The sequence below is a fragment of the Uloborus diversus genome, chromosome 10 (assembly GCF_026930045.1).
Source record: "Uloborus diversus isolate 005 chromosome 10, Udiv.v.3.1, whole genome shotgun sequence".
NCBI classification, from domain to species: Eukaryota; Metazoa; Arthropoda; class Arachnida; order Araneae; family Uloboridae; genus Uloborus; species Uloborus diversus.
Window position 1 is genome coordinate 42572795 of NC_072740.1, and position 19085 is coordinate 42591879.

At 32.2% G+C, this 19085-nt stretch overlaps 1 protein-coding gene across 1 annotated transcript in view; it reads right to left on the minus strand.

Moving 5' to 3' along the window:
* The window catches only part of LOC129231732 (SCY1-like protein 2), a 347631-nt gene that overhangs the window by 110056 nt on the left and 218490 nt on the right, over nt 1-19085 (minus strand). The window contains exon 5 of the mRNA XM_054866094.1: nt 4074-4289. Coding sequence (XP_054722069.1) covers nt 4074-4289 — 216 coding nt within the window. The remainder of the gene's footprint in view (nt 1-4073; nt 4290-19085) is intronic.

Genomic DNA, 19085 nt, shown 5'->3' on the forward strand with positions numbered 1-19085 from the left:
CACATTAGCCAATGCGACGTTACCTATAACTTTTGAAAATTCAATCCTTTACTAACCTTTTTTTTTCATCTATGTTTTGAAGAGGATAAACCTTTTCGCTTCAGCTATTTTGCAGTTAACTTTTGAGTTTTTCACTAGGGGTCCGGTTAGGCATTTTTTAGAAAGACAAGATGTATTTTTGTTGTGCTGTAAAAGTGCATACAGCATTAATTTTAGAGATATTGGGAGTGTATTCGGAAATTCGATTAAAAGTGTCATTATGCATTTTTTCTCAGTTTTCTTTAAAATTAATGAATGAATCTATCATTGAATTTATCATCTAAAATGGTTGCACATGTATCAAGCCATCCGAATTAAAACTGGTGCAGTGAAGTCCCATCCCGTTGTTGCTATGCAGACCATGGCCAACACAGAACCATTTTATAAATTCGTACAAAGAAAGGCGATAATCTAATTTCAAAATCCTAAAAGTTTATCTAACAACCCTTTTAGGAGAGATTATGACTTGAACAAGGATAGAAATCTGAAGACTGAGGAAGGATTCATCCAATCGGCCTTCAAGGCTGCTTGTGCTTTGGAGCTTTGTCGATAAACTCCTTTACTACCTCTGCCTTTGTGTGCCCTTTGGATTATACTCATCTTGATATAAAACTTGAATTTAACGTGAAAATAACAAAGAGGGATATGCCTCCTTATCAGCTAAAAGCTACAGCTCTGGTAATTATTTACAATTGGTTTCCAAAAAAAAAAACCGAATGGTTGCACGTGTTTCCTGATGGCTCCCTTTTAGATAGATACTATAGTGCTGGAGCCGGTATCTACCAGTTCTTCAGCTTCTACCTACCAGTAGGTTTTTTCACTACTACCTTCGATGGTGAGATTGAAACTATAGCAGCAGCTGTTGAACAGTTATTGCGAAGAGAATCCGACTTCGACAGGGCTGTAATCTTTACCGACTCCAAGTCAGTATTGTAAGCATTATTACAAAATTACCAATGCGATTCACAAAAAACTTCGGAATGCAGGTCGTTGTTAAAATATTTTCCCCACAAGATCTTTCAGTGGACTCCGATGCATTACGACATTGATAGGAATAAACATGCTGGGTTGCTTGCTAAGATCAGAGCCCTCGTGGCCCAAAGACCCAATAAAATTTCGACTTTTCATTCATTGAAGCTATTTACCAGCATGACATTTAAATATAATTTCAAACTGGATGGTCTGAAGATATCGAGGGATAAGTTCTGGGCTGTTGTGACGAGAAAACTTCTTGTGTACCGGTAGCCTCGAGAAAGGTGGCCGTGGCTACCTTCAGACTGCTAACAAGACATAACTGTTTGCTTTTACATCTTCACAACATTAGAATTGCTGACTCTCCCTAATCTGAGTCTCCGGTCAGGCTATGACCGCGGAATATTTGGACGTGTACGCTGCACTTAGTGGTTTTAGTTCTATTGTTGAAAAGTATTGGAAAGCACGTGCAATAATGGCATAGGTGCTATTTTTAGAGTGTGGCGTTTGAAAAATAAAAAAATAAATAAAATAAAATAAAACAAAATCATCTAAAATCAAAATCCCTTTTCTAAAAATGCTAAAGTTGCGAAACCTTTTTAAAAACTCAACTAGTTTTTAGTTTGATCTTCGATTAAACTAATGGAATGAAAAAATGCAAAATTAAAACATTCAATAAATCAAGCACCTAAAATATTAGAATAATGCAGTTAGTAAAATTTTCAATCTATCATTACCAGCCACATGTTTATAGACTTTTGCACTGTATGGTAATGACATTTAAACGTATTTCACCTGACTAGACATAAAATTGATCGATACAAGATTACATAATTTGAACAAAGTTTCAATTAATATAAGCATAAAAAGTAGGGAATAACACATACAGTTTGTAATGCCGGCATTAAATGTAATGCCGACATTACATTTTTACATATGTTTGGTCTGCTGATTGAACTCCCTTCATTGTATGGTAGGTAACCTGTCTTGCGGAGGAAATAACCTGCTTTTCACCGCTTTCCGGTTTTTTACCGGGGAAATGCGGATTTTTTCCCCTCCTGCTTCCTTTTGTAGTAAATGCGGAATTTTTACACGGAGGTCATTACGCGAAAAAAGTTCGCATACTTGCTGAGTATAGCCGCTAAGGATGCTGTGCAAAAACCGCTTTCTCTGGTACAATGGAACACCTCTTTTTACATGTAAACGGGGAATTTTTGAACCCTTTTTTTTTGTGGAGCGGGAGCGGTCATTTGCAAGGTAGAAAAATGTGTTATGAACGCTGCTACTGTATTTGTATTCAAAATGTGCCTTACATTATAGTTAGAATATCCAAATGACTTTTGGTGGGCTAAGTGACAGTAAAATTAATAGATCTAATTTGATACCTAAAAAAACCTATTACTAGTAGCTAAGTCTTCATTTTCATTCTGCTGAACCGAACCTGAGTGCGATTATGGATGAACAATTATAGATCATATTACTCACTAAATATAAACAAATAACAACGTCTTCACTCAGTCCTAAATGTTTTTCCTATTTTTTTATGTTAAATTCAGGAAGGCGCATGAAGAAATCAAGGAGCACAGATTTTTATCCACGAAATTCTTATTTTATTAACAAAAAGATTATGGCTGCTACTAAAACTGAAAGTTATCTAAGCTGCTAGTGGCACCAAGTGGTCATCGAAGATTAAAAACTGTTGGATGGTGATGCTGGGGAACTAATGGAAGAAATATATTAATGTATGTAGTCAAGTAAAAAAGAAACTTGATTTCAATTTTCTTGTGTGTTTATTTCTTTTTGCTGTCTTGGCAGACCATAACGTAATAAAAACAAAATAACTTGGTTTCTTTGAAAATAAAAAGAACTTTCTCTTATTTTTTCGCCTGAAGCGGAGAGAAGAGTCTTTTAAATGATGCCTTACTTCTGAAGTTTGGTAAAACATTGTGGCAGTTATTGCTCTCAAAAAAAAAAAAACACACACACACACATTTGAGAACACTTATATATGATTTTCATGTCAAATAAAACAGTATTTCAAAAATAATAAATAAAAAATATATTTCATAATTTGCATCAATAATAATTTATTTTGCGTGATCTATGGAAATTAAGAACCTTATTTTATACAGGATGAGTCAGATTTGAATGATTTATTTTGAGATTAGAAAATTTTGACTTCATAAATTCAGTACAAATTACCTTTCTTAGTTTTCTAATCACTTTTCAATGTATAAAAAGAAAGTAAACACTATTATTATTTTCGTACAACATTTAACATTGTTGAGGCTTTGAACGATTAAAAAAATATTGTTTTAAATCAAATAGGTAATTTAACTCTCTTAACTTCGTTAATAACTGAAATAAGCTACTTCTTTTGGAAAACATCCTAACATCAAGTGGACCTGCTGCTTTAAGTACGAAAAGAAATGAACAATATTGAACTTTTACTTGAATAAAGCACGGAAAGAAACAATAAATATTCCTGCCATTTAAAATTAAAAAAAAAAAAAACTTTGAAAAAATATGCTGGAAATACTTTTAAAACTTAACGAATGGCTCTTCTAATAAAGAAAACTCCTTCTCAGACATACATATTTATTTAAAAACATTAAAAAAAATCCAGTGAAATAAATAGTGGCGAATCTAATGCATTCACAATTTAAACGGTCTCCATTAAGAAACTGACAAAAAGTTAATAGTGTGTAAAAGTTCTGAAATTACAACAATGCAACAAAACTTCTCGTTAGAGAAAGATTTATGAAGGATCAGATATGAAATTAGCAATTATGATGTTGTGATTAGTTTCTTTTGAAAATCATTTCCATTCGAAAGAACACGCGGATAATTTGGAGAATCAATGATTTTGACGTCAAAAGCGTTTTTGTCACATTTATTTTCCTTGCGCTATTAATTATTGCTGAGCAACGCGTTCGAGCAGAGGTTAATTGTTTTCAGTCTAAATGGAAATTCCGTAATTGCTAGCACAGAGTGGAAATTCGTGCCGTCATTTTGATGACCAGTGAATTTTAATGAGCTTTCGTATTAAAGAAAAATCTTACCATCTCGAGCTGCTTCTGGTAAGTGGCGCAGCTCAAGTTTGCTTCAATTATGGAATGTCCACCGTTGTAAACCGCGCAAATTACCAAACCTAAGGAAAACATATCGCTGAGCGGACTACACTTGGAATGGTTTTGGATTTCAGGAGCAGTGTAGTCGAGATCCGGCTGGCCCATTTTTGGTAATTTGGATGTAAAAGCTTGGCAAGGCACCGGCTTCTGAAATGAGAAAAAAAAAAATCATTCATTAAAACAATTTATGTTGTATGAATTTTATTATCGATTGAGAGAAATTAAAATACGTTTAAGGAATCAATAGAGATTTTTGAACTTATTTACTGTGGAAAAGACGTAGGATAACATTGAATCATATTTTGAAAAAAAGAAACACATCGCACAGAGGCTCACTTATATCCATCACATACAAGTACTGCTAACCCCACCTAATCGGGTAACGCATAAACAAATACCTTGCTTATACCAATAAAATCTTCCAGAACCGAATATTTCCCCATAGGTGTAATGTTAGAGATCCTCGCTTAATTGAATAATTTTCCCGGATAACCGAATAATAGTAATCAGCTTTTGCATATATTTTTGCTGAGAAAATTTTTGAGTACGTTAAAAATGAATTAAATAAGAGCAATTATTGATGTAAAGATTTAAAATAGTATTTTTCGGTAAACAACGGGCGGGAAAAACAACATTCATATTCAATCAAAGCATTTCCACTATTCTATCTAGTTTCTTTTATAGTTGCCAGTACCAACAGACAGTCGATAATTAAATTAAAAAACACAACGAAATATACAAACATTGCAGACGATAAGAAATTGAAATATTAATTACGTAAAACGCGGTAATTGAAATTAGAAAAGTATTCTCAAAGTACCTTGAGCAAGAAACGCACTATTATGGACTTTCTCCAAAAAGCATGAACTGAAAAAAGGTGCCGAACCAAAGATTTAGTACCTCAAGTTGAAAAAGTTACGTACTTATAATTTTCATACGTACTTGTATTATATATACTTAATTATTATACTATTTTGTTGATTACTTAGCTTATTTAAATCACTTTTTCTGCTATTACTTAGGTATTGGTGTATTATTATGTTTTAAGTTAAAAAATGTCAACCAGGAAAGGTAAATAAAATTTCCCCGCTTAATCAATTACCCCACTTAATCGCTAATATTTCTTGGAACCGACGGCATTCGTTTAAAAGGGGCCGACAGTATAAACTTTTTTCTGAAAAAAAAAAAAAAGATTCTTGCGAAATTTGTTCATCATTTAAAATCTGTAATATATATATATATATATATATATATATATATATATATATATATATATATATATATATATATATATATATATATATATATATATATATACACACACACACAGGGTGATTATAATTAAAGTTCCACTTTCAAAACGCTGAAAAAATAAAGCGACTGGTCAGAATGTATATTATCGAAGAAGGGGGAAAACGAATGGCAGAAGAAAAATAAATAGTTGGAATTTTTAGCAATAGATGGCTCTGCAGGTGTCAAAATATGTAAATCAAAACACCTGTCATGCGCACGACTCATTGAAGTTGCCTACTGCCTGGCCGTCCCGATCACCTGATCTTAACCCGCATGACTTCTGGCTGTGGGGCTATCTGAAAGCTGTTGTGTTCAATGCTCAGATTGCAAACTTTGCTGAGCTGAAGGCACGCATTGTGCAACGCATTCTAAACGTGATCCCGGAAACACTTCGATCAGTTGCGGAACATGCTGTTTCCCGAACTCGCCTGTTTCAGAAAACAGGCGAGGGACAGCATATTGAACATCTTTTGCGCCAGTCTCACGAAAATTAAAGACCGATTTGTTTTTTGTTGATGTTTTTTCTGCTGTTTTTGGCCTCAGGACAATTAAAAACCGATTTAATTAAATTTTGATGCTTACAGCGCCATCTATTACTAAAAATTCCAACTATTTATTTTTCTTCTGCCATACGTTTTCCCCCGTCTTGGATAATATTCCGTTCAAATTTGACGTCATTCTGGCCAGGGGTTTTATTTTTACAGCGTTTTGGTGGAACTTTAATTATAATCACCCTGTATATATATATATATATATATATATATATATATATATATATATATATGTGTGTGTGTGTGTATTTATAACACAACAGATAAAAAAGTTAAGAAGAAAGAACAAATTCAATGGGGAAAAAAGGTGTTTCAGTTAAAAAGAGATCAGCTTACTCAAAAAATAAGGCAACCGTAAAAAAAAGATCAATCAAAAGAGATGAAGGAAATAAATACTAAGCAATGAAAGCTATATATATATATATATATATATATATATATATATATATATATATATATATATATATATATATATATATATATATATATATATATATATATATATATATATAAAGAAAGAATGATTTGTCATGTTGCTAACCAAATTGTACAAGAAATGTCTTTGTGCACAATTCGTTCTTTAAAAGCTATTGCGAGAGATTCGAGACATATTTTCCGGACTTTATTAGAGCTTAAGAATGGCCAGATCTAAACCCAATGGCTTATTCTGTTTTGTCCATTTTGGAGACAAGGGTGTATGCTAAACCTCATAAAATTTTGTCATCCCTAAAAAAATCCTTATGCAAGGAATGGGATAAAATATCAAACCAGAGCCGAAAATTTTGTGACACGTTTAAAGCCCTGTGTTAAGGCTAAGGCAGTCACTTTGAAATTTGTAAATATATTAGACGAAATAATGCATTCATACTTATTTTGAAGTTTAGTCGTAATATTTTCATTAGCATTAAATGTGTTTTCCATGTTATTTCTTATCACCCTGTATGTGTGCCTTATTTCACACGTTTCTCAAATAAAACGTCATTATTAATTTGATATGTTTCAGAAACGATTGAATTTAAACTTACATATCGCCTGCAATAACTCAGAACATATTCAATACCAATAACAGTTGCTTTTAGTCTATTATTAGGTGCCGTTATTAGAAAAGCTCTTCGTTTAAGATCAGAGTCAAGCTAAGGGGCTTATATCAATGCATCGCTTTGTACAATAATTCACCATGATTGCTAAGTCTTTCTGTTTTTACTTATACGCCGTATTGTTGGACGAATATATTGTTTTAACCGATAACAGTGTTTGTGTTAAAACACAATTTCATTTGCTCGCTACCAATTTATGTAACTAAATAAAATAATTTCCTTTAAGGCTGTCACATTGTCTTACAAGTAACTGCTCTGACAAAACACCTTAAATCTTTTTTCTGTTACAGTTATAGGTTAGAAAAACATGGTTTCTTTCACATACCCATTTAATTTAGTAAAGTGATGTTTCAGAAGATTGTCCGAAATTTTTTATCAAATACAAGGAATTCCTGTTACAACATGGGAAGACACATTTGAGATACTATTTTTTTTATTGCGTATTTTTTTGAGTTTGTAAATAGTCATAGAGTAAAAAGTAGGGGAATGTGGGGCAAAGTGATATACGCAAAATAACTTGCCTTTTTTGAAATGAACAAGTAAAATAAATATGTTTTAAATAATTCAGTACAAAAATAAAGAACAATGTATTTTATAAAACTCGCATTGAAGCATTTTTATTTTTGGCAGACATAAAAGTGGAAAAAATGTACCTCAAAGTTTCACACAAAAAACAAGTAGAGAATTTTCAATTTTTTTCATGGGGGAAAAACAAAAAAAAAAAAAAAGAAGTGTTTTCTATTTAATTATTAAAAAATATTTTTGATCAAATGAATGAAAAAAATAAAATATTGGCAGACTAAATAATTCATAATGAAACAATACGCGAATAAATAAATTAAAGAATTAATTAACATATGTAAAAAATAAAAGAAAGGGGATGAAAACATAAGTGAATTATTAAAAAATGAAATGTAAGTAAATTAAGTGATAAATAATGGCGTAATGGATACGTAGGGGATAAGGGATTGATTTAGAAAACAAAATGAACTATTTTACTTCGTCCCGCATGCATTTGAGCAATTGTACAAAACATTTAAAACGAAAAGATTTTTAATATGAAGTAAATAAAAGAATTCTGATACATTTTTTGAAAGTGATTTCAACATTTACATGTCGCATTGAAAAATTGATAAGAGTTTGGGTCAGTGTCAAATATTTGGGTATAAAATGAGACGTTGATTAAGCTCCATTAAAAAAAATGTTCTAAAAATGTTTAATCAAAGATAAAATAAAAATCAATGTATTTTACTCCAAGCAATCCATATACATATACTTGAACTTAATAAACACACTATATGAAATAAAAGTCTTGTTTCAGTCGAGTTTTCAATATTTACATCTCAAACTTTCGAAATGTGTTCCTTAAAATAAATCGTTGATATTGAAAATTTAAATCGTGTTTATTATTTCTCAAATGTGTTTTTTTTTTGTGACGACGCCATAACTTCATGAATAATTCATCAAATTTCATAATGTAAGATATAATTTTAGAAATTTGTTTTCGCAGCTTTGGGCAAAATGTAAACAGACAGCTCATATTGCGGCTAATTTTAGAAAAAAATCGGTTTATTTGGATGATTAACATGCATTGCTTTGAAGTACAATGACCCAGAGTGAAGAAGTTTAACTTAATTGTTTATAGCGTCGTGCTAAAAACGCTAAGATCGTGGGCATGATCGCACCATGGGGTTTGTCGTTTTTGAACGCGTTTCTCATCGTAATAATTTTAATAAACTCCAAGAATGCATTATATAAAATCATTGGAAGATTCTAAACCACAGTTGTACTGTTGCATTAAGACCAGAAGATGAGTAATATTTCGAAAGGGTGATTTTCTCGAAGGGGGGGGGGGTCTTCCTTAATGCTTCATTACACTACAAAAGTAAGGCATCATTTCATTCCCTCTTTCACCGTCATCGGCAAAAATTAAACAGTTAACATTGTTATTGTTTTTCGAAAAATTGCCGTTTAAAAATTCGGATTTTTAAATAACTACTATTAAGCGCCAATGCTAAGCACGGGTCAGCTATTTACATTTACTAAAAAAAAACCTTTTTTTTAATTACGTAGTAAAATATATAAAGCCAGAAAGGAAGATTTAAAGTATGGCATTCCACAGATAAACTGGGGAATGAGAAATTGAGAGTTTGGCATGGGAAGGAAATAAATATATATAGTGAAATAAATAGAGTCCAACAATAGACTATTTCAAAAAAATCATATTTTTGAAACTACTGAACATCTAACAGTAAGTAATACATGAATGTAAAGAGAAACATACCAAGGTTTTTTTTTTCTCCTACAAATGTTCGATGTCGGAGCCTTTTGTTGTTACACACTAAAAGTGTAATGTGTCATCCTGTTTGTTCCACACGCCATGCGATTTTTTTTTATGCAGAAACGTCAGAGACACTGTTTATTGACCCTAATTCCTAAACACTGCAGAAACTTGACGAACTCATTTGAGCATCATTACGATCTACTGACAGTGTGATCTTAAGTGTGTGGAACGAACAGGATTGCAGATTGGATGTCATCGTGTAACAAAAGGCTGCCACACTGAACATCTATAATTGAACTCTTTGCAAAATGTGTTGACACATTGCGTCATTAATCTTGCGCATAAAAAAAAAGAATATTAATTTATCCTTTACTTAGGCGAAAAGAAAAAAAAATCAAACCTCTACGATTCTCGTTCAACATCTACGTATTTCCTTACGTTTTAAATTTTATGCCGGAAATAAATGTGTTTTGTATTTATTTGTAACATCAAACGTAAGGAAACCATGGGAAACTCAACCAAATGAACTCAAATCGATGTAATTCTTGAGTCATGTTATTAAATAATACGTGTGTTACAGTCATCAAGTAGGATCTGCACTAAAAAGAAAAGAAAGCAATACTCATTCTACTAAGCTCATTTTTCAAATGAATTGTTCATTACACATCGATTTTGATGAATTATGTTTTTTTTATTTCACCTTTGGATGGATTTTCCAATAAGTTATACTCGCATTATATGTTCACTTTTTATCCATTCAACGACACTTAAATCAATTTTTGATGGAACATGCTCCTTGAATTGCTTGGGAATATTTCAATGTCACTTGAAAGGCTGTTTCCTTTCGTTATTCTGCAATTTTTCGATTTGCTCACTTTGATTTCGGTTTCCAATGCTATTGCTTTCTACGAGTCATTCATAGTTATATAAAACAGTTATCCGTTTGTTTCCCTTTTTAGTACACTTCCCAGTAAGGATAAAAAACGTGATAGAAGTCTTAACGCGCATCGTGAAAATACCGTCGCCTCAAAGCAACAATAGGATATCTTAGTGTTATTACTGGGATTCGATGTCTTGCTATTGCTCTGAGATGACGATAAGCTTAAAACCGGAATAGGTTAAATAATTTAAAAAAAATTAAACAAAATATTAATGCAAAGTTTACAGTGATAAGCACAAAAGTCGTTTATGCACATTTTTTTAAAATCAAAGTTGAGTTATTGCCACGAGGTGGTACTCTATGACATATTTTACCTATATACATCATTTTATAGTCATTTCTGAATTGGAAATATTTTTTTTTAAATGCTGAAAAAGTGGAATCTGAATCAAATATATGGAGGTGTAAAATTTTAAAAAGCAGTTTCTCATTTTGAGCTCAGCCGCAGATGCGACTTTTGTGCTTAGCATGGCAGAGTAGAAGTTTGAGCTAGTGTAACATGAGTCAGTTGGTGCTCAGGTCTTTCTGTCTATCTGCAGCCTTAGCTTAGACTCATCAGTCTAGAATAGCCTTAAGAGAGCTGCAGGCAAATAAACTCTTATAGAATCTGAGTATATCTTCACCTTGCTAGATAAAAATATTTTATCTCAAACGGCTAGTAGTCTGAAAACATATTACAGCTCCGCGTTGAAAAAGAGAAGAATGAAGCTGGGGTACAAATGTACTCCTATGTGCCCCCAGTAAATACCTCAAAAACGTGAAACATTTGCAGATCGGTCTCAAGTATGATACAATATTTAATCTACAAGAGAGAAGAAACCAGTATAATCAGGTTATATTATTTGCCTGGAACTCGCTGCTCCAGATAGATAATTCCAAACCAGAAGTGAAACCGCAGTATCTGGACGCTGATCTGTTTGATATTTACTTGCTTGCAAGATTTTTTTTTTTTAATTGCCAGGAGATCATGTTTCCATATTTATTCCTTTCCTCTCAAACTAAAAGACGGATTTGCTCATAGTGGACTTAAGAGAAGTACTTTTCAAGTAATATTTTTCGATGTGACTTTTTTTCAAAAAAAAAAAAAAAAGCTTAATAGAAGCATACAAAAGTTCTGACTATGTTAGGAAAAAAGCATACATAAGCTTTATTGGAAGTTGTCACCACAGAGACATGAACTGACTCATTTCTCTAAAAATTTAGCCAAGAGGAACTGCTATTACTAGATATTTTTTCAAAATATTTCGTATGAAGTAACCTTGTAAAACATTCCATGTTTACATCTGCCCCGTTTCACACATGCCCCTTTCCACTACCTATACATTCGTCGCCTCCGAGCAACAGTAGAATAACTTACTGTTATTTCTGGGATTAGATGTCTTACCGTTGCTCTGAGGCGATGATATGTTGGTCAAGAGATTTTTATCGTAAAATTAAATAACTATATTTTAAAAAAAAAATCTGATTTCTTATTAAAGAAATTGGGGAAAAAGCATGACAGAACTTACATTATTGTTAAAAATATACAGCGTTCAAGAAATTATGACAACATAATATGAAGTATATATTTAATATTTAACATACTGCTCCGTTCAAACTCCGTTCGCCACCCTTGAGGTTTCTCAACGTCTTCTGCGGCGGGTGACAGTTGAAGCGTTTTTAATGCTTTTACCCCCGGGTGCCCTCAGGACGTCATGGATGCCCGGTCCCTTAAGGTTTAGAGGGGGAGATAGAGTGGAATGGCTTCCCCTTGGTGTCCAGTATTAACGATACCAGTATTTACTGTGTAGTTATTGACAGTCTGGAGGAGAGAGGGTCACAGAAGCACACACAGACAGACGCGAACAGGTTTTAATGATATAGAGTAGCCTCCGAAGGTGCTAGAGTCGCCGCTTTTGAAGTCTACATCGGCCTTGATACCAACTATTGATATATCAACGAGCTGCACACCTCAGTTCCTCCAGAGTAAACCGCCTCCGGTTGTATGTAACAGGGGCTTCGCCCCCTTCCTGCCGCCTGTGGTCAGTTAACGGACGTTAATCGGCGTTTCAATTAATATCTTTGCAAACTAAATGCACACAAAGTTCAGACATAAACTTCATTCCTTCAACGGAAAAAATGAAAAAACTTCAAACAAACGTCTTAATTTATTTTTGCTTAAACTAGGTGTGATTGACGAGTAGTAAACTGTTGTATAAATTCCGGAATGGGTGAAAAAAAGTAAATGCTGAAAATTGACCTATAACTTATCTAATAATTCACGTCGTACAGAGATGAAACTGAGTTATCCAGGATTCTGGTAAAATTTTTATTTCTTTGATGCTTGGTTCCCTCAACTCGCTACCGTTATCGTGGAGTTCAAGTTACATATACTGTCCCATTTTAGACCAAGAGAAGATTAGAGGTCTAATTTAATATAGACACAGATACTGTCCAATTTTAACTCAAAAGATCTCTTTAATGGTCGTTAATATTAAGCTTTTAGTTACTGTACTTACCCAAAAGTAAGAAACTTTCATTATTTTTAGGCATTTCCATTCTTCAATGAATACAAAATTATGCTTTACTATTCTCTAGCTGAATCAGTGGATATTCTTAGGTGTAATTTAAACCATACCTACTTATGATTTTTTGGGTTTGTTTCTTGGTTGTTTCCTTACGATTTATTATATGACTTCTGATAGTTGAAAAACCATCAATGAAGTAAAATTATTGTGAATAAAAACAATATCTTTCATGGATGTCAAAATCATAACAAGAGAGGGTTTTTAAAACATCCCCAGATGTCGCTGACATGAACTCTGATGTAATATTCATTACGCGTCGTCGTAAGTTGCCATTTTATTTTAAAAACCTTCAAACGTAGAAAGAAAAGTGTAAAAATGGCATTACTTAATCCTCCCAGTCAGAGGAGACGGCACATCGCCGAGAGCTTAAAAACTGATTTAATCAAGTCCTCTTAAAGTAAAATCGTTATTTTATAGCAAAAAATCGATTAAAAAACTGATTTTCCTTCATGGGTTATTTTAAGAAGACTAATAAACTGTTTTGCATATTCGTGAACGTGTCATACTTTCAGAGATTTAAAAAAATATTTATTACCCAATGCATCAAAATCTTTATTAAGAGACCAGAAACTAAATTGCGCGTAAGAACGGATATTTCAGGGGGCAACTGTACATTGCTTAAAATAATATTTTTAATGCCAAGATTTATACACTGCTTGACTTTACTTTTTAGTACTTAAAAAATATGGTTTGAAATTCCTAATGCAGGTTGTTCATTTAGTTTGAGTAATAGAAAGAAATCCAATAGTTTATTCATTTGTGGTTTTAGAAAACAAAGTGCAATCTTAACTTAAAAATTTTATGCTATTGTTACAGATGCAGTGCATGTCCTTTAACAATGAATCTACGTGAGAATTTAAGTGCTTCATAAATGATTAGTTTATAAACTGCTTTTAAAAATTGTCAAGAAATTGGGAGAAGTTTCGACAAAACGTTTAATTGCAGTTGTTATTTAAAGTTAGCTATCATTTTTTAAATACAAAGTTATGCTGTAAAGCATTGAAAGTCTGAAATGAGTTTTTAAATCAATTTTAAATACGAGTAGCATGAGTATATGGGTCATTCTTCAAAAAATGTAGTTTTTCTGTCACACGGCTTTTACAGTAAAAACTTTGAGTAACAATTCATTGAACAATGATTTTTAATTTCATTAAAAATATATCTATTTAAAACTACCAACAATTTTTTAATAATTATTTTTATTTTAGTATATTTTTAGTTCACAACGTGTGAATTCTCATCTCCGTGGCATGTTACACACCTGGTGTGACTATTTATGTTGCTTAATAACTTGTTTAATTAAAAGTACATAGTATATACTTATTTATTTATTATTCCTTTCACAAGTGTTTCAAATACTAGTTCTTTAAGTATATTTAATTTTTTTAATATTGTGTTCTAGTTCGTGTTAGAAGGACAAGGAGTCATGTCACAATAAATTCTCACCTCCCTTACCTAAGCACAAATGCCATTCCTCATTAACACGTGGCAGTAATGGCATCAAATTTTATTTTCCATGATACAAGGAAGCCCCCTTGTTTATTTTTAGCCATAGTTGAAGTTGTGAGATTTTTGTCAAAAAATAAGAGTATAAATAAGATAAGTTTTGCTTTAAAAAATTAGTGTGGTTATTCTGATTTCTCACCTCCGTGAACTTGAATTTCAGGGATGCAAATTAATGTAATAAAAGAAGTGAACATGTTTTTATATGCTTAACATGTGCAGATTGTAGCATTGAAAAAAAAATTTCCCTGAAAAAATATATCAATTAGGCCTATATATTGATGGAAAATTCCTCACTTCCGTGAATCTCACCTCCGTGACAGACCATGTCAATGTCATTATTTCTGAGGGGAAAATAAACGATGGAGGGGAATTACATCAATAATAGGCATTCTACCAAAATTATAAATTGCCAGTATATCCTCAAATTTACTATAACTATTTTCAACATACATTTGAAACTACTATTTAAGCCGTACTTTAATTGGGAGACTTAATATTAGATTGCCACCGATCATTAAAATAGCTCATTGTTTGCACAATTAACAAAATTACTACTTTGATATTAAATTGGCCTCGATTTTTAAATACTAAAAGTTTTTTTTTCTTTTTTTTATTTTCGTGAACAAGGCATTTTTTATATTTTTTAAATTTATGAGTAAAATAATTGGAACTTAGCTGGGCCATTGTTTATGGTTACTTCTAGTAGGTAACACTTTCATGTAAGAATAAAGAAAAAAAGAAAACAAAAGGTTTCGAAATTCAAAAATATTTACGTTCAAAAGTTACGTTTTCTGGAGAATGACCCTTATACTTTAATCCCGTTAAATTTAACAGCCATTTATTGTAACTTTACAAAATAAACTTGGTAGTTTGAGAAACTGTTTTCTGAAAAGTATAAATTTTTAGGGTTTACATGTTGCTGTGATGACCCCGAGCAACCTTGTTCACAGCATTTTTTACCGATCTGAATTACACCCCACTCATGCTTCTTCTAAACGTAAAATTCTTGAAAAATGTCGCAATGTCATTGTCATGTTAAAGAATATTTTTGGTCAGTTGAAGAGTTCTCCTTCTTCCCAAGTGTTAAGGAGTAGTTTAGAATCACCCCTTTTCCTCCAGACAGACATTAACCTTTATGAATCTCCAGAATTGCTCCCGCGCGGATACTTCTGAAAAATGTCTGTATTAGTTTCGCCATAAAGGAAAAATAATAGTTCTGAAGAAATAGACCCTTGAAACCCTTTGATGCATAACGTTACTGTAACTTTTATGACATTGACTTACTGCGGATCATTAAACTAAAAAATAATTTTCTTCTATTGTAAAATTCCTATAATTAATTTTTTTGAATGCACATATTTTGAAGTGGAAATGAGAGTTCTCGTTAATAAATGATTTTCAAGAGACAGCAGCTTTTGCCTTTACTTTTGTATGTTCCTTTTTTAGTTATTTATTTGCGATACATAAACACGATATACTGACAAAGTCTAGCGATTTCTGCATTGCACAAAAATTAACTAAATTTATATTGCCTGCAAATTAATATATCTGAATGGGTCTTAAGTATTGGAAAATGTTTGAGCATTACTTAAATTTCAGTTGTGAAAGGCTGGTTTATAGGTAAAAGAAAAGAATTATACTTCATATGTGAGATATCAGTAGCAAGAGAGACCTCACCCTCAAAAAGAAGAAAACACTCTACTAGATAGTTTCTACGAAACAATCATTGTTTATGTTACATATTAGCATCAACTGTGGTCCTACATTCAAACCCGTTATTTTTGTATTTTCAATAATAAAAAATAGGAAAGCCTTTTGAATTGAAAAAAAAAAAAACCTTGGTTCTTACACTGGAAAAAAGTGGCGCAGAAATCGGGAAAGCTTCTGCACCAACGTAGCAAAAGTTACAGCAAAAGTTATTTTCTAAAATCACAAGTATTAAGAAAATTTGCGTAGAGTAGACCGGGGCACGTTTACGCGGATTTTTTCAATGATTTTTCTAAATTTTATGTTTTAAGTTTGGAAATTTTAGACATTGCGGTTTTATGAAGCAGTTAATGGAGTCAAAATTGGTTGCTTAATTTGTGTTTACAAAAAAATATTTTTGAGTCCAAGTCCATTGCGTAAACATGCCCCGAACACGGGGCACGTTTGTTTACGCACATTTATTTTGCACCTAACGTGGTTCTGTTTGTGTTTTGAGCATAATGTCTGACCATTGTTAAAATAAAACAAATTTATTACAGACTGAATAGTGTATAAAGTAAAAGCTGGATGGGCATGAAGACAGCACTACATGATTGTAAGCATAAGATACGAATTTGTAACTCAATTAAAAATTAAATGGTGATTTTCCAAACTAGATAGCGTGAAAAACTAAGAAAGTTTTGAGACAGTTTGGAGCGAAAAAAGCGTCGGGCGTAAGGACGTTTAGGAATAAGACACAGTAAGAATGTGCGTTAAAGTGCTCAGATGGCAACGCGTAAACTTGCCCCGTCGCCAGTTTGAATTTATTTTTAACGTGCAAAAAAAAAAAAAAAAATAGTTTATACAAATATACAAATACAATTCTCAAAAAAGGATAAAATTCTGCTTTCTTTTATATATTTGTTATTTCTTAACTAAGCATTATTTATATATTCAGTAAATTACCGCCCAATAGCCAGGGCTAAAGCAGAAATACATGAAATACACCGCCAGCTCAGTCATTTCTAGCCGAGGACTGCTGGCGGTGTATTTCATGTATTTCTGCTTTAGCCTTGGCTATTGGGCCCGGTAATTTACTGAATATACCATGCCTTGCCTTCAATCTTCGAGTTTAACCGAACCATTGCTTCGGTCACTCGTCTGGTCTGCGCTAATTCTACATTAGCTACCAGTTTGTATTGCACTCTCGGCTTCCTTAAGAGGTTTTCCATCTCCAGCTCAGCACGAAACTGCAGTCCTCGGCTGGAAATGACTGAGCTGGCGGTGTATTTTAAGTATTATTTATTCAAAATAAGCTTCCAAACGTTCAACTCAAAATTTACTCGACTTGGTAGAAAATGGATTATTCTTTTTGCAAGACCGAAGCTCGACTAATGTTCAACCCACAACAGTCTCAAGAGTTTGGGACCCAATGAAACCTTCAAGATGAAGGAATATTCGAGTTATAAACTTCGAGTTATCGATCTCCAACTGTACTATTTATAACTCAATTAATAATCCAAATTCACTTCTAACTCAGTGCTACTTTTACTGTAAAAGGAAAACGTCTGTTTAACTTATCAGTTTTAATGTTATGTATGCAATAATCTCTTTTTATAGCTTTCTTATTTGTGTTTTTCACCACTAAATGTAGCAGTTGATTTGCCGAACAGTACATTTAAGAACGAAGTTGCTTTTTAGCAATAAGTTAACACAGTGGCAATAGTAGATTAATAATACAATAAATTGTGTAAAGAGACCTTCCAGCATTGCAAACTACATTGCTTTCAGCTTAAAATAACCTCCTTTCTGCATGTTTTGGCCTTTGTTATAGCGGGTACATTCGTAGAAGTATCGATTACGATAATTAACATAAGATGTTGAAATAATATTGAAATACACTCTAAACTTAGGACACTGTTCTAAGTTAGGTATAAGGATACTAAGGCATAAAAAGTGTCTATAAGAAATTGTGTGAAAATAAAGTGTATAATTGCATTGAGAAAAAATTATAGATACAATTGTTTTTTAAAATGAATGACTATTCTGAGGACAATAAATGTGTCATACAGTAACATACAGAAAATTTGTCATAGCTGAAAAAACTGGAATTTATTGATGAGAAAACTGGAATTTATTGATGAGAAAAAGACATTTTGCCAAAATATGACATTACGTTAGTTCTACTAATGAGAATGAGTCTCAAAGTATAGATGAGACTGATTTATTTGTTATGAATTTAATGTAATATGAAGGAATGAAAATAAATGTGAAAAGATGGGAAATGAGGAACACGGAGAGCTAAAAATCAGGTGCATTAAGAATATTTTGGGTTCACAATTGATTTTATGCTTCCAAATAGGCAGCGAAACGTAAAAATATTATTTTTAAAATAATTAAGATGGCTAAGGAGACATTCAATATTTTCATGGGCAAATATACCTTCTGAAATCTTTGAACGTTTACAAGTTGATATCTAATATTTTTTTTTTGTTTTTTGAGTTGTAAAATAAACTTCATCAGAATGATAGGTGGTTTCCGAAACGATTATCTATTGCTGCATACATGAAAGAAAGATCAAAATATTAAGTGTCCCAAGTAAGGGAGTGGGGTCCCTAACTTGGGACAATTAAATTTTTTTTTATTTATAAAGGGACATATCTTCAGATGTAGAGGAAACTGTTGTACCTTAGGACACTTTTCATATTTTAATTTTTAACGTCAATTATTTGAATTCAATTTAAAGTCTAAAAGTCACATTAAAATACCCCAACATACTTCTATGAAATATATTTCTTTTAAATTCAGACAGTTAAATAAAATGTTGCTAGAAATTTTTAAAGTAGAAGTTCCAAGCTGTCCCAAGGTACATCATCCTATTGTACATGATTCAGGAAACATCCATATACTTAAACCCATTTTGTACCAGAAAAAAAAAATTTTTTCATGGTAGTGAATTAAATCATGAATACTTAATAATAAATTATGAATGAAGAATTATGAGTTATTAACTAATATA